The sequence below is a fragment of the Neomonachus schauinslandi genome, chromosome 1 (assembly GCF_002201575.2).
Source record: "Neomonachus schauinslandi chromosome 1, ASM220157v2, whole genome shotgun sequence".
NCBI classification, from domain to species: Eukaryota; Metazoa; Chordata; class Mammalia; order Carnivora; family Phocidae; genus Neomonachus; species Neomonachus schauinslandi.
This window is the reverse complement of record NC_058403.1, coordinates 163,251,536-163,278,386: the sequence shown is the minus strand read 5'-3', so window position 1 is coordinate 163,278,386 and position 26,851 is coordinate 163,251,536. Positions and strand designations below refer to the sequence as shown.

Genomic DNA, 26,851 nt, shown 5'->3' with positions numbered 1-26,851 from the left:
CATCCTGTGATATAGGGTCTGCCTCTTCCAGCTGGAGACCAAGGTCCCAGGGTGAGTAGCTGCCTCGGACCTGGAATCCAAGTGTGAACAGGGAGTGACACAGTTCCACCTTGGATTCCCAGTAGGAGTAGGCTGGGGTCCCCGCTGGGCCTGAACAAGCCCACAGATCCTTCCCCAAATGGCCCCTCAGCTTTTCCCACATTTAGACAAGACAGATAGGCTTGGGCATCCCCAGTTGGTTTTTGAGTATGTTGTTGGGATATTAAGTAGCTGCCAGATAGGAGGAACAAAAAGGGGGCTTAAAAGATAAAAGAGAGTGTCCTTATCCATGGGTGCCAAGCCCCTCCTCCTTCAGTGAAGGACTGACTGGTGGGTCTGGGGCCTTACCCTTTAGCCCCTAAGGATCCCAAAGAACCAGCTTCAAGTCTTCAGCTAAATGGGCAGCATAGCTCCAAGGCTGGGGAAGAGCCGGCTCACAGGTGGCCCCTGTCCTCACCGGTGATGTCTCCATTGGGCCTGGCAACCATGTGAATCACAGCCCACATGAATCACAGCCCCCTCCCCCTTTGGGCCTGGCACCACGTGAATCACAGCCCCCCTCAAAGATGTCAGGCACCTGCAGGTGCGGACCTGTCTGCTTCTAGCCTGGCTCTCAGAGCCAGTGGGGGAGGGGCTGCAGGGACCACAGAAGCCGGTGAATACAAAAGGGTTACCTTTGCTCTGGCTGGCGTCCACATTGCCATCTTGCATTTTACCTACACGACAAAGAATTTTAACAGACAACAGAGAACAGACAACACACGTCGATCATCACAAAGACGCAACAGGGCCACGGACATTCACGTCACAGATGGAGGAAGGGCCGAGCCAACTCTGTCCCTCCACATGGGGACGCTGGGGAGGCCCTGAGACAAGAGCAAACCCGGCCACCGCACTGGCTGCAGGGTCTGTCCTGATTCTCTGGGAACTTGGAGAGAGAGCTTCAGTGGGAATTATTTCAGCCCTGAGGGTACTGATTAAATGACAGCCTCTGAGGGTAAAAGGGACCAGAGTTGGCTGGCAGAAAGCAGAGGGGTCCTCAGGTCCCCAGTGACTAATTTGGTTGGTGCCTTTGGTGGGCTGAGAGGAGGCAAAGGAAATGAAAGAGACAGACAGAGAGATTCGAGAAAGGGGAGGACTTTGGTCAATGTGTTCCTTAGTTTCTGGCTCCAGGAGTGACATATGTAGAATTTTACTTTCCCCTTTTCCATCTGGAGGAGTGTGAAGCCGCAGCAAGGACGACCCCCTGCCCAGCTCCATTGAGAGTGACCCATGCCAAGGGTGAGCAAGGGCTCCCTAGTGGTGGGCTTTGAGGTGCCCCAAGCATGTTCAGGGGGCTTGGGGGGAGTGTCCTGGCTCTCAGGGGGAAGCTGCTGACCCCTCCTCTCCACTTGGGTATATGCTCTTTATTCTGAGCTTGAGCAGCCCCGGCCCTAGTAGACAGGGAAGTCAGGCCAGTGGGCTCCCCTGGGTGCCCCCCTGCCCCGGCCCTGTATGCCAGTGCTAGGGAAAGGGCTGAGCCTAGAGCTGCTCACCTCCTAATCAGGGCTGCCTGGGAGGCCCCCTCCCCAGTCTCGGCCAGAGGCCTGTGGGCTGGGTTTGCAGCATGGGAGGTACTGGTTATCACTAGTTGGCAGTTGAGACACCTGCCTTTACCTGCTGGCACTGCAGAGAGGGGGTTTCCTCCTGTCCCCTTGGCCTGTTCTCTGAGCTCACTCAGAGCTCTTCCCATGGGCCTTGCGCCACTTTGGGAGGAGTCTGAGAAGGTCAGCCACCCTTGGCCATTGGCTGTGAAGGGGATTCTCATAGCTCACGTTCTGTGAGAACCCACCATGTGCCAGGCACATATAGAACCTCCATGAGTTCATCTAATCCACACCACATCCCTGCAAGGGCACTCCTGTACTGCACACACTTACAGATGAGAAACTGAGGCTCAGAGAGGCAGACGGCCTGCCCGGGTCCCAGGAGGTTAATGGAGAGCTGGCCCCAAAGTGCATCAATGTTTCCACCACAGTTGGGGAGAAGGCAGCTATCCCTCAGTCCCCCTGAGCCCAGAGGAAGGGCATTAAGGCGGCCGTGGTGGGACTGGGCTCCTGAAGCCCCTGTTTTGACACCAACTAGCTGTGCAGCTTTACCACTCCCAGTCTCAGCTTCCACCTCTGTGCTCAGCTTCCGGAGCACCTGATAGTTGCCTTAGCAATAACCACTTGCCCGTTTAGCATTTTGCAGTTTGCGAGTGTCATCTCTTGCCCATCTTCCCGATACCCTGCGGGTGGGATGGGAGGGATTCTCATCACTCTCATTTTACAGACGGGGAAACTGAGACCATGGCAGTTTCCGAGGCAGCTCTCCTTTCTGGAGCATCCTGATGATAAGCCTGCGACTGCCATCACCGTCACCACACCACACTGTAGGTGACTCTGAGGGGCCCAGCCCTGTGCTGTCTCTCCAGGGGAAATGCTGGGCTGTTCCCACTGCCTCTCACAGCCAAGGGTCAGTGACCCCCCTGGGCGGATGGAAAGAGAAGGGCCCCCGTTGCTTTATTGCAAAGTTCTTTTTGCTGGATTAAAAACAAAACAGAAAAAGCCTTTTTAGAGCCAACAGGAATGAACTACAACAATTATCTTTATTTTTAAAAATAATTTTACTAACTGGGCTAAAGGACACGGGAGGACTCCTCTTCGATACTTGGTTTTAGAAGACACAAAGGGGCCTTATTTGCATTGCATATTATCAGATGCAATAGCCCATGTGTGCGCCCATTAACCAAGCTAGCAATTTCCTCTTTTATTTCCATAGTGATCACGTGGCCAGAAAAATAATCACCAATGCATATGTTCGAGGGAGGGAGCGGCATTGTGGGGGTACTTCTGTGCAGATGGCCTGGTTTCTCAGAAGCAAGGGACTGATCTGGGGTTTTTCTCAGCCAAAGTGGAGCTCGCCTGGCCCCAGAACTATGGTGGGACAGCCAGATCTGGCTCCATGCATGACCGGGAGAGGGGGCTGTTTCAGGGGGAGCTGGGATGGGGAACTCGAGTGGAGACTCCGAAGCTGCCAGATGCAGCTTCGACAAATGGGTCTGTTCTCTTCATGCATCGCCAGGAAGTGTGAAAAGTGTGTGTGTGGAGGATTCACGGTGAGGTGACCTGATAAACAAGCTGTGGGGAGACGGAACACTAACTAGGTTAACTGGGAGATGTTACTTCTCTTGCCTGTGCCTCCATTTCTTGCCCCGTGACAGGTTACAATTTCAACCAAGGTTGTGCTTATGAAAAGCACCACAAAGTGCCCTGTTAATGTCTGGAGTTCAGAGTGATGTATTTACTAATTGTGATTACAAGCAATGTATTAAACAGTGATATGTTAATAAATGTAAAAAATAATAAAATGATAATGGCAATCATAATGCCTCTAAGATGAATGGAACATGGAACACACCCGCTTTCAGTTGGGAGGGGGCTTGGGGGGGGGAATCAGAGGGACTTCTACCAGCTGAGTGTGTTTTCTATATCCACATCATCCTGATTTGGCTCAGAGGAAGGAGGGAAAGGAATGGTTAATTCTGTCATTGACCAAGGCTCAGCCTGGCACCTCTCAACCTTTAATACACTCTGACCTGGAGCCTGGAGAGCTTACTAGACGAGATCCGGCGTGTTCATGGTGTTATGGCCATAGACTGGAAAGCTTATTAGAATGCAGATTCTTGTTCAGTGGGTCTGGGGTGGGGCCTGAGATTCTTCATTTCTAACAGGCCCCTAGGAGATGTCCTGCCTTCTGGTCCTCTGATTACATTTGGAGAAGCAATGGCTTAGAGCACTATTCCCTAAGTATATTATAGAGACATACCAATCCCACAAGATTCAGCCAGGAAAGGTCCTGCAGCCAAATCAGCCTGGGAAGGCCTCCATGGCTAACTTTCCACTATACACCAGCATATTCAAGGTTCTGAGAAGCTCTGCAATAAGGAAGAGACCAATTCTGTTCCACGGTTCTTAAACATCTCTGACCATGGGATCCTTTTCTTGGGGGCAGGACCTATTAATATTCCTGTGAAGTTTACAAGACACACTCCTTTGGGGAACCCTGGATCAGGAAGTGGAGTATGCACTTTAGAGCCAGCGGGCCTGGGTTCAAATCCCAGCTCTGCTACTTTTCTCCTTCCGTGACCTTGGGCTAGTGTCTTGATCTCTCTGAGCCTCAGTCTCCCCATCTTTAAAGTGGGGACCATAAACTCTGTATCGCAGGGCTGTCATGAGGATCAAATGAGGCCACGAGCAGGTAATGTTTGTAAAGTGCCTGGCATACAGTAGGTGGTCAAGTTTCCCATCTTTCCTGCAGTTTTTCTCAGGATACTAGGAGTTTTCTGCTACAGTTTGGAAGTGAAACTGCCTTTTTTTGGGACCGACCAGCCTGGATGCAGTCTGTATGTTCACTGAGCCCAGTGGGCTCACTGCTGTGGGGGAAGCAGAAGCCGGCTCCTCTTTCCTTCTCCTGCTGCCTGGGTTTGCCTATATTGGTTCTCCCTGTCATCCCTTGCCATCCCTCCCTGACGCATGACACCTCCCACACCCCAAGCTGTTCTCCTTTCTCCTCCAGAGCCTGAAATAGACCCACACCCAAATTAGCAAGGCGCAGCTCACAGAAGTGTCTTGCTTGGCCCCTGACATCTACGAGGTGCTTCGATCATTGGTCACTTTGAATGCAGGCAGCTCAGCCAGAGATCTGGGGCAGGGGATGGGAGTATGAGGTAGGGCAAGATCTTCACGTCTGCCAGGAGTGGTGAGGAGGAAACGATATAATGGGTGAGAAAGCCACAGCCCCCAGTGCCTCGTATGCAGCGATGCTGCAAGAAAGGCTTTTCCCTTCCTTCGATTCCCCGGGGCAACGGTTTTATGATCAAGCCCTACAGCTCTCAGCCTGGGTGACTATCATGCCACCTAATTTGGGGACAGGGGACCTATCTGAGTACACAGAAGCCTCGTCACTCTGAAGATGGGAGGGCACAGAAATAAGAAATCCTCTAAAGGTTTAGAGACAAGTGAATGGAATTCCTTCTTGCCTGTGGGTAAGGAGGTTAAAACGCAGATCCCAGGTACTGTGGCAGCCCCCCACCGCCACCCCTCACCCCGTAAGGGGGCCCGTAAGAATGCAGAGACTCAGGACAAATGCTCCAGCACAGGCAACAGCAGGAAACACCAGTCCACGTCCGAGGGACAGAACCAGGCCCCAGCCCAAGCGAGTCCCCTGCCCGTTCACTCCGAGAAAGAGAAGAGGAAGAAATGTTTATCAGTGGCTCAGTCATGCTATGGGGTGAGGCCAAAGAGCTGAACCCTGGCCTGGGTCCCCCTGCCTCGAGGGAATTTTCGAGTTGAGGACTGGAGCCTTCAGCAGGGACCCAGACGCCAGCTTCAGCCCAGGTCCTGACCCCAGGCCTTCTTCCCCAAGCTGGGGCCAGGAGTGTGCTTAGGAGAGGGCCACGTCGGGTGGGATGCTGCTTCTTGGGAGCCAAATCTGAAGCCCAGGGTATGTCCCTCTTCCGGGCCCCACTGGGGGTCAAGGGCCCCACACGCCCCTATGTCGGCAGCCGCAAGCGGGCGTGGAGTGTACTTCCCGGTGGTGGCTTCTCTCTTAAGCGCCTGCCCCACGTGGGAGGACGATGGTCCCAGAGCTGCCCATGCACATCCAAGATCTGTGCGGTCCAGAACAGGGAGAGGCAAGCCCAGAGTTGGGGGTGGGGGGAGAGACGCCCATCCAACCGAGACCGAGAGCTCGCCATCGGAGACGTACCATTGACTAGGCTGGTATTTGCACTATCTGTAGCATTTGAACCTGCTGCCCCATCGGCCGCTGTGGGGGTGGGAGGGATGGAAAATGCAGTGTGTCACAATGGAGAAAAGCAACAATGCAGAACAGCAACAACAATAAGGACATGAACCAACTTGTGGGAAATAACATGACTATATTCTTAAAAAAATAAAATCTCCGTTGGAAATCAAGAAACTCAAATTTGCGGGGGGGGGGTGAGGGTGAAATGTTCCCATAGAGATGCCATAAAAACCAGGGAAAAAAACTCAGACATGGACGGTCTTTGAAATAAAACATGGCAGATGATCAATGTGGTTAGGTAGGATGGCACTGTTCTGTGCCAAGGTCTGGACCGATGCACCCCTCCAGCCATGCCAATCAGGCAGGTCCCCATCAGAGAAGCTTCTATGAGAGGGCATCTGGCTGCCCGTCAGGGCCAGAGGGACGCATGGCCAGGACTCATTTCAAAACATTCAACAACCAGCGCAGTGTAGGCACCTGCCATTCTGATCGGGTACTTGCTGTGACCACCATCACTGAGGCCCAGAGGGACGTCCAGCAGTGGCGGTGACTCAGGATTCGAGCCCTCGACTCAGGCCACTGCCCACGGCCACCTCCTCCTTCCTAACCAGCACGCTATAGATCGCCTTGGTCACCCCCATACGAGATGCCCCATCATTGAATAGGTGACATCCAGCATGTCACACTTTGTGCATGGGACAGAGAAGGTACTGGCCGGTTTTCCTTAGTTCAGCAATTAAAAATGACATGAGATGGTCAGATGCACTCTGGTTGTTCTTTCTTGGGGTGGGGGCAGATGGGTTATGCGGGAAGGAGAGGGAAGAGACACTAGTGGGTGAGGTGTCCATGCTGTGTGGTGAGGGGCGGCGGGACGGGCTCTGCGGGGTGTGCGCAGGAGAGCAGGGCTGTGGGGTCACGTGGCGGTGAGCGGGGCACCGCACGCCGGTGTGGGCGGCGGAGGGCTGTGTGGGGTCGGTGTGGAGACGGTGGTGGTGGTGCCGCGTGCGTCAGCGGGCAGGGCAAAGCACCAGAAGGGCCAACAGGCGGAGTGAGGTGCTGGTTCCTCCAGCGGGGCCGGCATCACGTGGGGGCACCGCGGAGGGGCTGGGGGGGTCAGGGAGCCTCCTCCAGCTGTGTGCTGGGGGTCTAGGGCCACGGCTCGGGGGTCAAAGGCTGCTGCTATTTCTAAAAGCCCGATCTACCCTGAGGGGGTCTTACTGTACCTGGTAGCTGAAGGCCATCCCCCTTCTTCACACCTGTGTGATGATTTTTGAGACACGTTAATGAAGGAGAAGCACATACAGCCTCACCTGCACGTACACACACGCACGCACACGCACACGCACGCCTGAGGTCATCCTGACCTGAGGGCCCGCCGTGGAGGCGAAGGGGATGGGATGGGAGTGCAGAGGCGCTCCAGTCCCGGCCATGCTGCTCACGGGCGCTTGAGAGGCTCGGCTGCCCCCTGTCTTCCTCTGCGATGGCGCCCCCACATCCCACTTCTTCCCTCTACACGGACACCCCCATCTCACTGGGGTGCAGGTGTGTGTTCAGTAAAGGACTCTGACCTGTGCTTCAGGGCAGGAGAGGCCTGTCTTCCTACCGAAATCTTCGAGAACACAGGTCTGGCTTCTGCCCCTCACCCAGGCCCCAGTGAGGCTAAGAAAAGGGGCAAAGACTGCCTCATCCTGCCATATCCTGCCCACTGCCTCTATTTGCCCAGCTGTCTGCACGCTGGGGCCAGAGCCGGCCACCGCTTCTATGTCACTCTGGATGCTGTCCTGACACCCTCTGGGCCTCTTGACTAGGACTTTATCCTCAGTTTCAACCTCAGCAGCTTCCTGGTTCTCTCCAGCCTCTGGACTTGCCTGAGGACAGCACAGCTCCACTGTTCCTGCTGGTGGGGCTGCCATAATCTTAGGGGAACCCCTCTAGAAAATGGGGTATTGCCCTTGGGAACAAGTGACCTTTGGTTCTGACCCAGGCTCTGTGCCTGGTTAGCTGCAGAGAGTTGGGGGTAGCAGTGCTGCCCCTAAACCTCAGGGAGGGGCCGTCGACATTCTCATCTCCTTCCCCTGGACCGCAGATGGTCTGGCTGTTGGGGACCCCCTTCTGGAGCCTGGGGAAGGAGACAGGACAAAAGACTAAAGATGTGAGAGGGGTCTGTCCCTGACACTGGGCGTAGGTGTTGGGGAAGGAGCCGGCTGCTCTGGGGCCAGAGGCCTGGGCCTTTGGATTTGGGCCTGGCCAGATGAGCATCCCTCCCTCTGCTCTGAGAGGCCCTTGTAGCCCAGGCTACCAGCCTGCCACGCTGAGGGGGACCCTGGGGAGTAGGAATCTTGTTTCCAAGGTGGAGGAGGAGCCAGGACCCAGGCAAGGTGGCAGCTCTGGGTGGGGGAGGGGTGAGAAAGGGAACCACAAGTGTGGCCACCTTTCCTAGAACCTCCTCTGCCCCCAACTGGGCCGAGTCTGTGTGTGGGGTGGTTTGCAGCTCTGCTCTGTGGAGTTGAGAATAGTGGTAGAAGTGAGTGCAGGTGGGGCTTTCTACTCCATATCAGGGCTGATGAGGGGACCAGGTCACACTCGAGGCTGGAGACTCAGCAAAGTGCTCAGCACCCTGAGCCTGGCTTGCGGGGGAGGGTCCTCCATGACATGACCGGACAGACAGAGACTGGGACAAGACCCTGGAGATGGAACAGACAGGAACCTCCTGGCCTGAGCATCCTCAAGGATGCAGGAGGCGGCTGCTGGCACAGGGCGTAGACACAGAAGGCACTCAATAACTATTTCGTTGAGTGAATGAATAAACAACAAAAAAAGTGACCTGAAGAGCTCCTCTCCTGGTCCGTGAGGGGGTTGTGCTTACCTTTCTTGTCTTTCTTCTCTTCCTCCTCACCGCCAGCCCCCAGCAGGGTGAAGATAATGCCGGTCTGAGAATTCACCCCCACAGCAGTCACTACCATCCGTCCAGAGCCCTCCATCACATGGGTCCCTGGGGAAGGGGACGAGAGCCAAGTTACCGTTGCATGGGCCCAAGCCCCCTCCCCAAAGGAGTGGAAGGAACTGGATCCCAGAAAGCTCCTGGCTCTTTGCCTGCCAAGGTCCTGGGGTACCGCCCATGGTTAGGGTTCAAACTATGTATTGTAGCGGCTTTTACTTCGGGACAGGGCTGTAATGGGCCCGGGACTCAACCACTGCTCCTCCTCACTTCTCAGGCCTACCACCTACTACCTTCTCCCGGAGAGTCACCTCCCCCCTCTGTCCTAGACAGGACTGGACAGGACCACTTATAAAGGGGTCTACTCCCTCCTAACCATCTGGCAAAGAACTCAGGGCTCTGGGAACTTGGAAGAGAAGACAATGGCATCTTTCTTTTCAGAAACGTCTAGCTGAAATTTAGCATTTCCACATGAACATAGGCAACCAACCCCAGGAGTGTTCGTGGCCCACAACGCCATTACATGCATTACAAAGAGCGCAGGTTCTCTATCCTATGACTTTGTAGTTGTTGCAATCCTTTATGCTCATCCTAATCTTACAAGCACAGAGGTTATTAGACTACCTGCCAGACCTGGTTATTAGGGTGCTGACAAAGAAGCACATACATTACTCCATTACACAGTTTATTATATTAACTACTTCAATATAATGGACTTTCTTTGTGATCCAGTGTATTTTATTTTATGCATTTTAAAGCTTTATTCTGAGTATGGGTGGTACGTGATAACACTAGACCTCCCCAGGCTCCACGGTGCAAGAAAACCCCCTTTGTAGAATTCTAGGATTTTCAAACTGGGTTTTAAAGGGCCCTGGATGGGGTGCCTGGGTGGCTCAGTCGTTAAGTGTCTGCTTCGGCTCAGGTCATGATCCCGGGGTCCTGGGATTGAGCCCCGCATCAGGCTCCCTGCTCGGCGGGAAGCCTGTTTCTCCCTCTCCCCTTCCCCCTGCTTGTGTTCCCTCTCCCGCTGTGTCTCTCTCTGTCAAATAAATAAAATCTTTAAAAAAAAAAAAGGGCCCTGGAATTCTTTTGAGGGGCAGGAGAGTGGGCTGAGGGGGGCGAGGGAGACCTGTTGTCAGAGTGGTTCCACTTTTATTCATCTTTGGGGTTTCAGTGTCAGCTGCTGTGAGACACAGGTCTTCCCGACCTACAGGCGCAGAAGGCAGGTGGTCCAAGGTTCACTTGGGGCGGGGGTTCATGCCAGACTGAGGATAAAATGCAAAGGTAAAGCTGCTGAAAACCGTGCTATATACACACAATGGAATATTATTTGGCCTTCAAAGGGAAGGCAGTTCTAACACAGGCTACAACACGGATGAGCCTTGAGGACATTACGCTCCGTGCAAGATACCAGGCACAGAAGGACAGCTGCTGTGGGTTCCGCGGCAGGAGCCCCTTAGAGCAGTCAAAGTCGCAGGGACGGAGAGCGGAATGGTGGTTGCCATGGGCCAGGGAGGGGGGTTCCAGGGGGCTACTGTTCAATACCTCTGGAGGTTTGGTTTTGCAATATGAAGAGTGCCAGAGGTGGACGGTGGTGATGGTGGTGCCACAGTGTGAATGTCCGTAACACCAAGGACCTGTACGCTTAACAATGCTTAATGTGGTACATTTTATGTGTATTTTACCACGATAAAAGAGTTGGGGAAAAAAAAAGCAAACCTGCTGAAGCTGTGGCCTCACTGGGGAAACAGGTGAGCCCAGGGTGGGGTCGGGGGGCGGCTGGGATCCAGCCTGGGACGTGGCCGGCTGCTACCTTGGCCTGGTCCCAACAGAGGAGATGTGGGCACAGCCAGCCCTCTATCCTCAGGCTGGTGCCGGGGACGTGTCACTGTGTCCTAGGAGCTGTCACAGATCCACAGGCCACTCACAGGGTCAGCCTGCATGGGGTCTCCTGCAGCGGGCTACGGGCACCCCTGAGAAGGCCCCTCGGCCTGCCCGTGGCTCCGCTGTTTAGTCAAGAATCTAGGTAAGTGCAGTTTGCACCTCCAGGCACCCATTTTTATTTTAAATTTAAACTTTTACTACCCTGGGTAGAAAGGTCTTTTCAATGCAGCATGTGTTTCCTTCCCCAGTGGAGAGGGGAGCATCTCAGGACATCCTTGGGCTGCACAGAAAGAACCAGACCGGGGCGGAGGGCTAAAAGGCCCTGATGACTTGCTTTTTTTTTTTTTTTTTTTAAGATTTTATTTATTTATTTGAGAGAGAGAGCGCGCATGAGCAGGGGGAGGGGCAGGGGGAGGGGCAGAGGGAGAGGGAGAAGTAGGCTCCCTGCTGAGCAGGGAGCCTGACGCGGGGCTTGATCCCAGGACCCTGGGATCATGACCTGAGCCGAAGGCAGATGCATGTGCGTGTGGGTGTATGTGTGCGTTCTAGCCCCTTGTCCTCTAAGATCTCATGGTCTTAAAATGCTTTACAGACAGACAGATGGACACTCTCCAGTGAATTCCTTCATGGCGGGTAAAGGTCAGTCTGTCTATCTGTGCATGGGTAAACCAAGTCACGCAGGCTCCCAGAGGTGCTGCAAAACCCGGTGAGCTGTAACAGAACCCAGATGTTCAGATGGTGAGCTCTTCGGCGGGCTCCTTGTTCATTCCCAGGACAGAAGGACAGTGCTCTTGTGTCTCTGGGCAGGGAATAGTGGGGACCACAGGATGACCCTGGACACTGAGGAGAGGTTGAGCAGCCTAGGCAGACCCCGGAACCCATCTACTCACCCAAGGGGCACAAGCCGGGACAACCAAGGCCCACTGGCAGGAATTGGTAACTATAACTTGCTGACAAGATTTCTGTGCACTGGCTCAGCTGGTGTGGGGTGCGCGGGGCACTGTGAAATATCAGCAATATTAGACAGATGAGGAGCCCGGGGTCCGGGGGAGGTCACGTGGCGGGGGGGCGTCACCAGATCTGTCAAGGTGAGGGAGGAACATACTGCACTGATTCAGAGTGCAGATGGCAGTGGCCGCGGCCAGCACTGACCTCCATGGGACACCTTCTGTGTGCCAGGCTTCGAGCTAAACCCTTCATAGGGCGTCACCTCATTAGTCCTCACCCTGGCCCTGCATTTACAGAGGAGAAAACTGAGGTTCAGGGAGAAGTGGCTTGCCCAGGGTCATCGGCTTGTGGGGGCAGAGCCAGGATTTGAACGCCTCCCCATCTCTCAAGCTGATTCTCTTTGTCACATACAAGTCCCCATCTCAGGAAGACAGGCCCTCGCACCCTGGCCTCAAACACATTTGGAAAATGTTTGCTCTGCCCGGGTGGTAATGGGGAGGCCAGTCCCCACCTCCCCAGCCCAGAGCAGGATGGAAAAATACACAGGGGGCCAATTTCCACTCAAGATAATCAGACCCCAAATCACCTTCTAATCTAATCACTCCCATCATGGCAGGGAGCTGACAGCTCTGACCAAGGAGGCAGGGAGGAGGGAGGAGGAAGCCAGGGAGGCAGCCTCCGGCCACAACGTGAGACATGGGACATGGGGGCACGGGGTGAAGGCACAGCACACGCCCTGCTCAGCCTTAGATGAGCCTCAGCGTGGTCCTCCAGGCCCCAGCATTAGATGGGCCAGGGGAGCTGGGCCCCAGCAGCTCCCCCCGCCCCTGGCCATGGCTCTAACCACTGTCCCCCAGCCCAGACACCCTCAGTAGCAACTCCAAGGTCCAAATATCTCTCATTGTGCCCTGGGTGAGAACCCAGCTTGCTTCCGACCCTTGATCACTGATTCCTGCCCCATGGCTTCTGCCCTGGGAGCATGCAGCTCATTAGGGATTTGTGTTCAGTCCCTCACCTTGGCTCACACAGTTACCCCTTCCTGAGTGCCCTTCTCCCTCCTCTGGCCCCAAACCTCCTCCTCTAGGCTCAGGATGAAGGCCCCTCTTAGGTGGCCTTCCCTGGCCTCCACTTCATCTCTCTCCTCTGAACTGCCCTCCTACCTACAGTTTCCCCTGGGGGTGCTTCCAGGCCGGCTCCCCAACTAGACTGCGAGCTCCTTGAGGGTAGGTTCTGAGTGCAAGTCTCCCCTTAGCAGAGCCCAGCTTGTAGCTAGAACTCCAGCACACTTCTTTTTTTTTTTTTACTGCTGCCTCCTTTTTTTATACTTTCCCTGGTAGGTATGTGTTACATTTAGGATGGAGACTCTCTACACCCCTCAGAAGCCATCTTTATGGTTTGGCAAAGGGTCAGATTCATCCTAGCCTCACATTCTTCCCCACCCCTCACTGGGCCATCCCTTCCCCTACCAGGACCTCAGAGCCTGCTGCCCCTCCTAGCAGAGGAAGAATTGAAGGGACCAGGTCACCCCCTGCAGCAATCGTACCCCAGCTCCAGAATACCCCTCAAAGGGCGATGTTTGACCCCACGGGCTACAGCTCTAATGGTAGAACCAAGTCAAGGTTGATTGACTAAATCTCCCAAAGGAACACGGCAGGGTCTCTGGGTAGCTGCAGAGCTGAGAACCCTAGGCTGGGTGGGGGGCCCTGGCAGGGCCTTGCACCAGGACCTCAATGTCCATGGTCCGTTGCCACCATCCTGTAGCCCCCACTTCCTCTAGTCTCACGGAGCCCCTCAGAATACGTGAGCACAGGGGGTGGGTAGATAGCGCTCTGGGCCGAGGGGTGGGTGGGACCTGGGAACCGTCTGCTGTCTGCTTCTGATTTGCTGTGTGACCTGAGGCCAGCCCTCTCCTCTCTGGACCTCAGTCTGTCCTCTGGAGAACGGGAGGGTCTAACTTACGTCATCACCTCTCAGCAATGAAGTCTGGGCACCAAGGGTCCCAGAGAGACAGGGCCACTCCTGGGTGGGGTAGGGCAGTCTCCATGAAAACGCTGCATCTCGGGAGTTGGGATCTCGGTTTGGATGGGATCTTGGTTTGGATGGGATCTTGGTTTGGATGGGATCCTGTGCGGACAGACTGACCGAGTGTGGCGTTTCCTGCCTGGGGCCACACTCCTTCACTTGATGGACACATGTGGTGGATTGCCAACTCTGTGCCAGGCTCTGGGGCCCAAAGGGAGGTCTCTGCCCTCCCAGAAGGAGCTCATGGTGTAGCTGAGGTTGAGGGGAGCAGACAGGAACACAGATCAACCACAACACAAGACGACAGAGACCCTGGGCCTGCTGGACTGGTGGGGCACAGCCCAGGCAAAGGCGGGGAGGTAGAAGAGTGGGGTGGCAGCAGAGATGCTGGACTGAAGCTCAGGGCCATGAGGGGAAGAGCAGGACAGAAGCTGGATTATGGCATGATCGGAGTGGAGGGCTGCAGAGTTGGGTCTCCTTGGTGTTCAATGGGGAGCGACTGGGAGTATTTCTGGGGCAGGGAGGGAGAGCATTAATATTTAAGAGTGAGCGGTCCCTTTGTGCCAAGTACTATCTGAGCTACTTTCTCCACGTGGCTGTCATAATCACCCTGTGAGTGACCATCCTCACTCCCATTTCACAGACGGGGAGCAGCCCGGAGGGGCCATCCCTGCATCCAGCCTGGGAGGGCGGAGCCGGCGTGGACCGGGGGTGTGGCGCCAGTTCTTTCCACCTTGCTGGGAAGGCTTGTGGAGAAGTTGGAGGCAGAGCTGTTTGGGACCATTCTGCGGTGCGAGATGGAGGCAGGGGAACGGAGGGGGAGCTGTGTCAGCCACCCAGCAGCCATCCATCCATGACAGAGAAAGGGCCCAGGGAACGCTGTGGCTCCCACCGACGAGATGGCCTGTCCTGTCCCACCTGAGCCTTCATCTCCTCCCCCCAACAGGGGAGTCCTGTGGCCTTTGATCTGGCAAGCAGAGGTTGGGCCAGAACCTTCTCAACGGCTGGCTCAAAGGCCATCTCTGCCTTAGACCGGCTCGGAGCAACAGGAGATGGTCCCCACCTGGTCCAGATGTTGGCTGTCTCGGGCCCAGAGCCCCATGCAATGGCAAGTGGGGCAGTCTGAGCCGCCGGTGGCAGAGCTGGAGGGGCCTCGTTTTACAGAAGGAAGCTTCTGAGCCCAGAGAGGGCAAATGGCTGACTGAGGTTGCACAGTCCTGAGGCACAGGTTGGGGCTTGAACCTAGGGCTCCTCGCTCTCCTGGTTTTGACTTCCCAGGCCTCTTTCTGGACAGGAGAGGGGAGGGGTCTCTCTCTGGTGGTAGAGATGTGAAGAAGGGATAAAGGCCATTTGTGGGAATTCTTATCTGCCTCCGGGCACAAGCACCAAGCAAAGCCAATGCAGTTCCCAGCCCAGGAGTGGTTCCTTCATCATTATTGTTATCAACACAGTTAATAACAGTAATAACACATGCTTGCAGAGCACTAGAGAGCTGGCCAAGCATTTCAGCGCCCACAAGCCTGTCCTCCTCACAACAGCCCTGTGAGGTAGGTTTGGTGCAAGTACAACCCCAAGCCCCTCCCCTCCCCGTGGCCTCTCTAGCTCAGAGAGGTCGAGTGATGGCCTTTGGGTCACACAGCTGTGAGTGGTGGAGCCGGGACTTGAACCCGTGCTCTATCCACTACACCCCGCTGCCTCTCATGGAGAAGAGGCAGGGTAGTGTAATGGAGAGAGCGCGGGCCGAGCGGCAGACTGGGCCTTCCTGCAGTCACGGTGTCGTCCTAGGTTCCCTGGAGGCGGCGGCAGTGGTGGCAGGTCCGGCTCTCCGTGCCTGGCCTTCCGCTTGGCGGGCAGGGTGGGCAGCAGGCCTGAGAGGGTCTGCCGATGTCCCGTGCAACTTCGTGCTGTTAACGCTCTGGCTCCAGGGGTGGTGGAGGTGGCTTGGGGTCCTGCCGGGGGCTGAGCCAATGGGCCTGCAGGAGCTAGGCCCTGCTGCTTTTGGGGACACCCCCCAACCCCGGACCCTGGCCCCTGGCCCTTCCCTGGCCACATAGATGGCGCCTAGTCGCTGGTTTCCCAATGGAATTTAGTATAAACGCTCCAAATAGGCCTTGCTGCCGCGTCATAAAGCCCCAGGGTCCTCAGAGGCGAGCTTGCATATGGAGGCTCAGGGAGAGCTTGGGGCTGGGAGGCTGGAGGGCTGGGGTCTCGCTCTGGCCCTGCCTTTTGGGGCGATTTACACTCCTGCTCTGGGCCTCAGTTTCCTCAGCTGCAAATCGAGACCAGCCCAGGGTTCTCTAGGGATCTGCAAATCTCCTGGAAGGCTGCAAAGTCACAAGTCAGGGCATTTCTTTCTCATAAGAGGGATCACTGCTTCCATGGGACTGTCAAGGGGATTCAGGACCCCAGGGCGTTAGAAACCACTGGCCTTCCACGAAAAGAGGCTGAAGGGGCAGGACACATAGATGCCACACAGGTCCTGCACCGGGTCCTGGCCTGGAGGACGCTGTGGGGACAGTTGAGGGACGTGAATACGTATGGAACCTTCTGGTAATGGTATAGCATCAATGCTGAGTTTCCTGAATGGCTAGCTGTGCTGTGGTCACACGTGAGCAAACCCTTTTCTTAGGAGATACGCCTGAGGTGTCAGGGGGCAAAGGGCCATCACGACCGCATGGCGCAGTGAGCTCCCGATTGGAGCAAAATGGTTAACAACAGCTGAATCAGAAGGAAGGGCATTCAGGTGTTCTTTGCACTCATCTTGCAACTTTTCTGAAAGTTTGAAATGATCTTAAAGTAGAAAACTCAAAAAAAATAAAGGCCCAGGTCGGAGTTTGTACTCTAGGGCTCACCCACGTGCTCCTTGCTCCACATGGGCTTTTAAAGAATGGGAATTTCTCGCTAACAGTGAAACACTGGGAGATTGTACATGAAATGTGGGTTCTGGCCCCCTCCACACTGTGAACGTCGCAGCCACACCAGGGCCGGGGGGCTTCTGCGGGCAGCAGTGAGAAGCAGTCAGGCTCTTGCTTTGGTGTCTGTGCTCTCCCTGCTGACCCCATGCAGGGGTACCTTGTGACTCTGAACATTCTACTCTGCCTGGTCTGTGTCCGCCTGCCTGTCCATCCTGGGAGATGAGCTCCGGGCCTTTGGGATTTTCTTTGTGCTCTGAGGCCTGGCACATCCGAGTCTTTCCAAAGGCTGGTCTGTCCCCGTTTGTCAGATGGGGAGACTGAGGACCTGACAGGCAGAGGTCACGGCTGGAGCCAACAGAGGTCTGGGACCTAGGTGTTCTGCCTCCAAATGTTATGCTTGTTCCACACCACACAGCCCCTCGCAGCAGTACCGTTTACAAAGGACAGTGACATCCATCCATGCATGGGGTCCCCACAACAGCCCTGTGGGGTAGGCAGGGGGGAAGGGCACCCCCCCAGCAACTCCTCCACTGCACAGACATCAACATGGGGGCTCAGGGAGGTGAATGGACCTGTCCAGGGTCACAGGCTGGGCATGGTTGGGCCAACTGCTCCCAGCGCCAGGGTGTTCTTTGCCTTCCTGTAGGTTGCACCAGTGTGCCAGACACCCCGAGGGGGTTTCTGCACTACCATGAGGACCCTGCAGGGGCCCCTAGCCAGGTCCCTCTGTCTTCCCCGGGGGGCCATTCAACTGGAAGGCCCAGCAAGGCCTCCCAGCACAGGGAAAGGGTCTGAGGTCTCTGTCATGCACAAAAATGAGCATCCAGATGGCAGTTATCCAGAGTTCAGAGCACTAGGGAAGAGAACAGTCAAGGAAACCCCCCCGGAGGAGGCAGGCTCATGCAGGCTGAAGGTGGGGAGGAGCTGGATGGGGGAAGCTCAGAGAGGGGGAAGGGGAGATATTCAAGATGAGAAAAGAGAGGGGGGAAATGGACACTGCACAACCTCATCAGCTGGGGTCACCCCATTTTACAAGCGAGGAAGTAGAGGCTCAGATAGGGTAAAAAGCTTGTCCAGGATCTCCCAGCAAATGAGGGCAGTAGGGATTTGAACCCAGACCTGTTTCACGCCCCCAAATCCAGGCTCCATCTGAGGAATGGGGAGGGAGCCAGTCTGTTGTGGGCATCCATCTGCTAGCACTGGGCTAGGGAGGGGTTTCCCCTACATCATACCCCAGGGCATCCCTACTGTCCTCACGGGTCAAGAGAAGGGGTGTGACATGCCCAAGGCCACACAGTGAGTTCACTCCCAAGCCCAGATCTGCCTAGGTCTAGCCCAACCCAGCCTTTTCTATAATAGCCTTAGCCTCCCTCTCTCTAGAAGATAGTGCTGGAGCCCCTACAGTGTGCAGGGCCCAGGGATGGAGCTCCTGGTGCTTTACGCTCAGGGCTTCCAGCTGCTGGACGGGTCTGGGTGAGAGGACCCATGGACAAGTGCATCGCAATGATGATGGTGTCTGTCCATCTGCATATGGCCAAGGCTGGACGGGGCCCATACAAGTGAGACCAGTAGATCTCTTTGGGAGGCAGGACTGGATGCATTTAACTCTTTACTTTATCTGAGATGGTTTGCACTCAGCCAAACTCAGTCTACATTAGGGGGCTGTGCTCGAATGGGCCAAGCACAGTGTGGGGGTCATGGGGTGAAATGTGTGTCCCAAGCCGTCTGGGGGTGACTGCCCAAGGGCAGTGGTGGGCAGAGAAAGCTTCTTGGAGGAGGTGGGGCCTGAGCAGATGGACAGGAGTTAAATGTGTAACAAGGAAGGGAGAGGGCCATCTAGGAGGAGGGAGCAGCCTCAGCAGGGGCAGGGTGGAGGGAACAAAGTAAGATGCATCTGTAGCAGAGGTACAGGGTGAGGGTGGGTATGATGAATCTGTGACTTGCGTGCCTGGGAGGGCATTGAGTGCACTGGCCATCCAGGACTTGGGTCTACCTTACAACACCCCCAGCACCCCACAGCCTGTCGAGGCTCTGCTCTCCCACCATCAGTGACCGGGAACTCATTACCTTTTGGCAGCCTTTTTGTCCTAGAATGGTTCTATTATAGAATTCTTCTCTTTCCAATTAGACTGCCTTCTATTGGGCTGACTCTACCCCCTTCTCCCTGCCCCCCACCCTTCTCCAGGAGCTGGGGCTAAGCCACCTGCCCCTCCCAGCCCCATGCAATTGTGCTTTTGAACGCCAGTGCTGCAGTTCACAGCCAAGGATCACTTTAAGTCTAGCTCACACTGCACTCTGGCGATCTTGGTGGGTCCTGCCTCTTGCTTTCTTTTTGCCATCCTCCCTGCACTCATGGTCTCTGCAAAGTTGGTGGGCACACTTTCCATACTGAAACAGGACAAAGCTCCAGGGAAGGCCACTGGATTACCAGCAATCCAAGAATCAGCACAAACCCACCAGAGTCTCCTAGCTTCTAGCACATCCTGTTCTCTTTTGCCCACCCGGACATCTCAGGAGACCCTGGCTGTTGTCTCCTGACATCCAGAGGCCTGGGGTCCATACTATTTACCTGGGCTTCCAGCTAGAAGTGTAGGTAAAGACCAAAAAAGTTGGTTTGACTTGGGCTGGCTAGCTGACTTCCCATCCATCTCTGCCCCGTCCGAGTCTTTTCCAGAGTCTCCTTGCCCCTGTGCCCATCTCCTTGGCTGGTCTGGGATACACTGAATCAGTGATTCTGAACATTTTCTTTCCTCAGCCTCCTGCAAGGAACCTACCCCTCCTCTCCCTTCTCCAAACTGTCTGGAACCTTTGTGACCCATCCATTTAGGCTCAGTGCCTCCACCTGACTTCCACCGATCCAGATGACCCACCAGACCACTTCTCCCAGGGACAATTGCCTCTCTGCCAAGTCCTTCAGCTCAGAGGTCAGAACCAGGGCCACGGAGCCATGACCATTTACAGAACCCTCATGAGGCCCAATGTTCCAAGAAGGCATTCAAGTCTTTCTATGATCTCTTAGACCCCAGAGCCTTTGCACTTGCTGTCCCTCCACCTGGAATGCTCTTTCTTCTCATTGTGCTGGTTTCAGCTCCTCAGACAGGCCTTCCCTGACCAACACGATTCCTGTTCCTTTCCTCAGAGTCTCTATTTCATTATAATGGTTTAATGTCTTCATCTGAATATTTGAAATTTACATATTTGCGTTCTTGTTCCTTTATTGTCTGTTTCTTTTTACAAGGTTCTAAGCTCCAGGATGGCAGGAACCTTATTTGTCCCACCAATCACTGGCACACAGTAGCTACTTAATAAATGTTGGTCAAATAAGTTCTGGATAAATAAATGCCCCAGTGCTGATTCTCATTTCTTTCTACCATCCTACCCTGCAGACCTGTTGATCTTTCTCTTTGTATTGCAAGGACATCCCATATTCCTTCAGGCCTCTGTGTCTTTGCACACATTTGCCTCTGCTAAGAGGCCCTTTCTCCACACCTCTGGTGAGCTCCTACCCACCCTTTAAAACCCCGCTCAATTCCACTTTGGGCAGTTCTGTTCCTTTCTTGGCTTTCTCACCTCTTCCTCACTCCTCTACTGTGGAATTAGCTGTTTGCAGGTCTGCTCCCCTCAGCCTCTGTGGGCTGGGGGCTCTCAAGGCCAGGGGGAGGCTCTGAGTCATCATGGGTCCAGCGCTCAGCACAGGGCCTGTCCCAGAACAGCTGCTCAGGGGATGTTTGCTGAGCAGTGCTGGACAAGGGGGCCCTTTGTGTGTCTCTGTTAGGGGGGTGTCTCATCCAGCTGGGGCCTCACATCTCCAAGGCCTTTCTGCCTCCTCTCTTTCCCCTGCAACAGCCAGAGGGAGATTTAAAAAATGTAAATGTTCACCAGTTCACTGCTGAAAACTATTTCAGATGATCCTCATCACGCTTAGAAAATTTCCAAACTCCTGACCATGGCCCACGAGACCTGACATCTGGGCCCTCCACCCTCTCCATTTTGCTCACAATCTTCCTGCTTCAGGGTCTTTGTACTTGTTGTTCCCTCTGCCTGGTACATGTTTCCCCCCAAAAGCCACAAAGCCAGCTCTCTCTCCTCATTCACAACGCAACTCAAACATGGCCTCCTCTGACCTCCCCAGCCACCTGCCTCCCGTTGTTTTGCTTTATTTCCGTCATACACCTACCACCCTCTGGGGTCTTTGCAATGTCCGTCTCTTCTCACTACACCGCAAGCTTCTCCAGGCAGTGATCTCATCAGCCTCCCTCCCTGCTGTATCCCCAGCACCCAGCCCAGTGCCTGGCACATGGCAAGTATCTAAAGTAATCATCACCTGATGGATTCTTTCCTATCCCTGATAAGAACAGGCTTACTAGAAAGTAAGTTCCGTGAGGGCAGGGATTCTTTGTCGATTTTATTTACTGTACTGTCCTCAGGGCCTGGCGCAATGCTGAGTGCACAGTAGGCTCAAAGTACATTTGTTGGGGGAAAGGGTCTGGAGCCAAGGAACAAAGTCTCTGAGAACTTCCAGCCTCATGATGGGGACACAGGTGCCCCTCCACCCCGGAAGCATAGAGGCAGGAACCGGCAATGGGAGTGAGCTCACCGTTGGGCCACATCTCACCTGATAGCAACATGGGGTCCTTGTCCACGGACTTGCGCACCTGGTCAGACTCCCCCGTCAGGGAGCTTTCATCAATCTTGAGGTCGTTGCCCTGGATGAAGAGGCCATCAGCAGGGAGGAGGTCACCTGGTGGGAGGAAGGGCAACAGAGTCAGCAGGGTGTCAGTGGCTGAAGGGTCTTGGAACATTCCCTTAAAGGTGTGATTGCAAGGTCAAGCTCACCATTGGGCACCTGCTGCCTCGAGCTCCCAGGGTGTGGGAACTAAGATGGTGCCCATCACAGGCAATAGGCAGCTGAAGCCTGGAGCCAAGAGGAATGGCACAAGGCCTGGAGGACTGAGGCTGGGCCCAAGAACAATCCTAGCTTGAGTGGGCATGTACTTCTGTTTATAAAGTGCTTCTCTTGGCCTGGTGTGGATTTGGGGTCCAGTTTTCTCAATGATTCATGCTTCTCTGGTCTCACCTATGGTTAGGGAAATCATTTTGGAAGGGGTGAGTCTGTCCTGACTATGCTGAGGGGACCCGAAGACAGGCACATTATCAGAGGAAACCAAGCTCCCTAAGGTGGAATGAAGAGGGCACCGCAATCTCTCCCCCATCTTCCACCTCTGCTTACCCAGGACATATCTTGCCTACACCCCGTTTGGCACCAGCCAGCCTGACCACTTCTTCCATGGCAGCATCACAGGCCTAGAATGTTTGCTCACCCACATCCACTCCCTATGACACCTTCTCTAGCCCAACAACCATCCATCAATAGCCCAATCAGATGTAGGAAATGGATTTCACCTCATAAACGCATTCTGAGTGTTAGTGGTCCTTGCAGTATTGTGTTGAGAAGACTTCTGTATCTAGGCTCTGAGCTGTGATTGATTAGTAATGTCTCCTACAGGTGCAGGTTGTGAGAATGGTAGCACATGTGCTCTGTATTTGCCATTTCTGACTTTAAATGGATTCTGGAATCCTACCTCCTCTAGGAAGTAGCTTTTTACTTCCCAAAGGATCTCAGAAGACATCCTGGCTCAGGATTAGCCTTCAGGGACCGGACCCCTTCCCTGGGCCAGCCTCTCTGGGTCTGCCTGTCCTGTCCCACCTCTGCCCAGACTCTAGCTCTAGCACCTGGCCCTGTGGCTGGGACACTCACCATATTTGACCTGGGCGATGTCCCCAACAACAATCTCGGCCACAGGGATCTGGACCACCTGGCCAGCCCGAACCACGGTGAACTTTTGCTCCTGCTCGATGCGGCTCTGCAGGCCCCGGAACTGTTTCTCTTTGCTCCAGTCATTGAAGGCCGTGACCAGGACCACACAGATGACCGAGAGGAGGATGGCCGCCCCCTCGATCCAGCCGGCCTCTGCCTCCCCTTCATCCTCTGCCCCACCCTGGGCCGTCGCACATCCTGCAGAGAGCAGAAGGAAGCAGGCAGAGTGGGGTCAGCCAGGCAGGAGGAGCATACAGGTCTGGATTTAAATCCCTGCTCTGCCGAGTAGAAAAATGTCAATAATTAGATGAGCATGATCCAATTTATTCAATGCATCTGGGTGGTAAGCTCTTTGGTTTCCTGCCTTTGTTCTAGGTGTGAGATCTTGGGCAAATGACTTCACCTTTTGAGCCTCAGTTTTCACCTCTGTAAAAAGGGACGAATATTCTTTGTCTGGGGGATCTATTGTGAGGGTTGAACTTCAATGAGGTGAGGTCCATGGCGGCTCCCAACATGGGGGAGAGTCCTGATTCATGAGAAAAGAGAAGTGAGGATGTAACAGAATGAAGGCGATCAGTACTGCAAGTGCTTTAGGGTCTAGAGGGCAGTTTTGCTGATGTGCTTTCCTTTCATGCTTCCAGCAACTGTGAGGCAGGTCTCCAGACAGAAGGCCCAGGGGGAAAGGGGGTGGGGGCAGGAACCACAGTGCCAGGCCTGATGTCCCACAGGCTGGTTCTAATCCTGCCACTGCCCCTGTACAATCCTGGGTAACTCACTGTCCTCCCTGAGCTGCAGTGTCCACCTTTGCAAAATGGGAGTCACTGAGACCTCCTTCCTGGTTCCGGGAGAAGACTGTGAATGCCCCAGCCAGAGCTCAGGGCATGGCAAGTATGAAGCACTCCCCCCTCCGCCAACACACACAGCGAGGACACCCACACTCCAGGCTGTGGGCTGCTTATCTGTCCTACAGTGACCCTGCCTCCCACACCCTTGCACTGTTGAGCCTCCCGGTCTGGTTCCCCAGGCTGCTTGAGGCCTGCCAGGCCCACCTTGTGAACAGAAAAAGGAAAGAGCAGACACATCTGGTACAAAAGCCTCAGGTCCTGTCCATGGGGTGCTGAGTCCTAGGGTCTCTCCAAACTCCTCCATGCACCCTGTCTCCTGCATCCCCACAAGGATCCGGGGGGGGGGAGATTTATTACCTCCACTTACAGGTGAGAAAACTGAGGCTCAGAAAAGGGAGGGGACAGCCAAGGTGGGTGCTGCAGCCAGGACTAGCCCAGGCCCTTTTTACCACCAGAAGGTGGTGAACAGCCTTCTCCATGGAAAGTGACCCTGAGCAGCATCCGACTATCCATCCCTGGAAAACTCAGAGAGGTTCCCTTTCAAGGCGGCTGGGCAGGGGACGGGACCATTCACAAATCACTTACACCAAGTATTCATTTTAATTCTCAAGCTGGCCAAGAGAAGTGATTCAGAGAGGGGTGGCTACTCACCTGGGGTCACACAGCAGATCTGGAGTTTGAATCCACGCCTGGAATTTGACACTGGACATGGCCTGCCCACTGTCCCTGAGCCCAGTGGCCTCCTCTGCCATGTGCTGGCCTCACATTGCCAAAGGCCCATGGCTGACTGTCTGGAAGTCCAATTCAGTCCCAAGGAAGAGAGAACAGTTTTGGGAGACCCCAGCAGGAGCTTCTGGGAAGCCGGGGGTCAAAAGCAACATGACAAAAAGGCCAAGTGGTATCAGGGAATGTTTTCCAGCTCTCAGAGGAGTGGAGGTCAAGGCTAGCTGGTGGGCCTAAGCTTGGGATGGTCCAGAATGATGTGGCCCAGAAGTATGTGTCCCTGGAAAATTCCACGGCTTTCACTGAACCAGTCACTCCTTGCAGGCTAGTAAACAACCACTTCATTGCACAAGGTCCTCGATGCCACTCTGTCATTCTTTTGGAATTCCAGACTTTTCCAATAATTTTAAGTTGTTTAGCTGGACCAGCCTTTAGTGCTAATGATCATCATAGTTGTGCTAATGCTAACTGACATCAGACCAGCCTTGGGTTTGAATCCCAGCTGTGCTACTTCACTGCCGCACGCCTACGACCTAGCTACTTACCCATTGTGCCTCAGTTTTCTCATCTGCAAAATGGGGGTGAGGATAGGCACTCCCTCATTGGTGGCTGAGAGGATGGAGGGCGCGCGTTTACGTAAGGCACTCACCTCACTGAGCACACAGAGTGAAAGCTGCTGTTTTTTGTTGCCTGGTGTATGGGCTGCATAAATGCATTCGAGCTCCACAGCAAGCCTGGAAGGGAGCCTTGGGCATCCAGCTGGAGGTCAGCACCATGTGATGACCGGGGGAGGGGAACCAGGGTGCTCCTCCTTCATCACAAATGACACCAGTGGAAGCTCCAGAGACCGGGAAACTCAGGTGAACCTTGCTAAACAGACACCCAGTCCATGGAAATGTGCTCTTTTGGGCTTCAGGGGAGTGACTTGAGATGCAGAGCCCCAGCACTTTGCTTTATGGGACTTTTGTTACTCTCTGCCTCTGCTACATGCTTTGTAAATGGGAAGACTGTTGCGTGCTTCATTGATGCCCCCTCCCTCCCCCCCATTATAGATTACAGCAGTTACTGGAACATTTAGGACACTTAAAGATAGCCCAGGACCATGGAAAGCGTTTGGGGTCTGGAATTGTAAAGACCTGACTTCAAATCCAGGCTCTGCTGTGTGACCTTGGGTAAGTGACTTGGCTTCTCTGAGTCTCAGTTTGGACAGCTGTAACATGGGATGACTTTGTGAGCCCAGAGCCCAGTAAGGGCCTGGCATATATTGGATACACAATAAATATGAGTCTTCTCTCCATTTTCATGAGCTACTCTCCTTGGACTGGCTTCTAGAAACCAAGGGTATGGTGGTTGAGCAGGATTCACTCTGTTCCCCTGATCCCCAACCCTGCCTGTTGCTTTTGCCTATTCAATACCAAGGAGCCCTTTGGGTCCTTGAGGGCACCCTGCCAGCAAAAGCCCATTAGTTTTTACTTCCTTTTGAGGACTGTCTCATGGTCACACAGCACCTTGGGATGGCCAGAAAGTGGGGCTGTGGATTGCTGGCTTAGGCCTTCAGCTGCCAGGATCTGCTGGACCCTGGTAACAGCTCCTCTGCCCCTGGTGCAGTTGGGGAGAAGAGATAAGGAAGGGGAAGGAAGGGGGCTCTGAGCAGGCCCCGCTGAGGTCTCCTCTGGGGGGCCCTTCAGACCGGGGCAGGGACAGGTTTTGAAGATTGTGGCTACAGGGTCTGGGGAGCCTGCAGCTGCTCTCTCTGGACCTGGGGATTTGTAGGGTTTGGCTTTTGTCTGTCTGACCTCAGGGAACCTGCTGGGCCTCTCTGGGCCTATCTCTACTTGTCCATCAGTAAAATGGGGAATCTGCTTTCTAGATGGTGACTGGGGCCTGGCATCAAAGAAGGGTCCTTGAAAGACACAAAGAAATGGAAAAAACATTCCATGCTCATGGATTGGAAGAACAAATATTGTGATGATGTCAATGCTACCTAGAGCAATCTACACATTCAATGCAATCCCCATCAAAATACCATCCACTTTTTTCGAAGAAATGGAACAAATAATCCTAAAATTTGTATGGAACGAGAAAAGACCCCGAATAGCCAGAGGAATGTTGAAAAAGAAAAGCAAAGCTGGCGGCATCACAATTCTGGACTTCCAGCTCTATTACAAAGCTGTCATCATCAAGACAGTATGGTACTGGCACAAAAACAGACACATAGATCAATGGAACAGAATAGAAAGCCCAGAAATGGACCCTCAACTCTATGGTCAACTCATCTTTGACAAAGCAGGAAAGAACGTCCAATGGAAAAAAGACAGTCTCTTCAACAAATGGTGTTGGGAAAATTGGACAGCCACATGAAGAAGAATGAAACTGGACCATTTCCTTACACCACACACAAAAATAGACTCCAAATGGTTGAAAGACCTCAGTGTGAGACAGGAGTCCAACAAAATCCTAAAGGAGAACACAGGCAGCAACCTCTTCGACCTCAGCCGCAGCAACTTCTTCCTAGAAACATCGCCAAAGGCAAGGGAAGCAAGGGCAAAAATGAACTATTGGGACTTCATCAAGATAAAAGCTTTTGCACAGCAAAAGAAACAGTCAACAAAACCAAAAGACAACTGACAGAATGGGAGAAGATATTTGCAAATGACATATCAGATAAAGGGCTAGTATCCAAAATCTATAAAGAACTTATCAAACTCAACACCCAAAGAACAAATGATCCAATCAAGAAATGGGCAGAAGACATGAACAGACATTTTTCCAAAGAAGACATCCAAATGGCCAACAGACACATGAAAAAGTGCTCAACATCGCTCGGCATCAGGGAAATCCAAATCAAAACCTCAATGAGATACCACCTCACACCAGTCAGAATGGCTAA

At 54.0% G+C, this 26,851-nt stretch overlaps 1 protein-coding gene across 1 annotated transcript in view; it reads right to left on the bottom strand.

The window, feature by feature from the left end:
- Positions 1–26,851, bottom strand: part of ATP2B2 (ATPase plasma membrane Ca2+ transporting 2) — a 205,415-nt gene that overhangs the window by 48,503 nt on the left and 130,061 nt on the right. Inside the window, exons 3-8 of the mRNA XM_044916427.1 lie at positions 22,334–22,591; positions 21,191–21,316; positions 8,735–8,860; positions 7,092–7,124; positions 5,830–5,889; positions 714–755 (exon numbers count right to left, since the gene is read on the bottom strand). Coding sequence (XP_044772362.1) covers positions 714–755; positions 5,830–5,889; positions 7,092–7,124; positions 8,735–8,860; positions 21,191–21,316; positions 22,334–22,591 — 645 coding nt within the window. The remainder of the gene's footprint in view (positions 1–713; positions 756–5,829; positions 5,890–7,091; positions 7,125–8,734; positions 8,861–21,190; positions 21,317–22,333; positions 22,592–26,851) is intronic.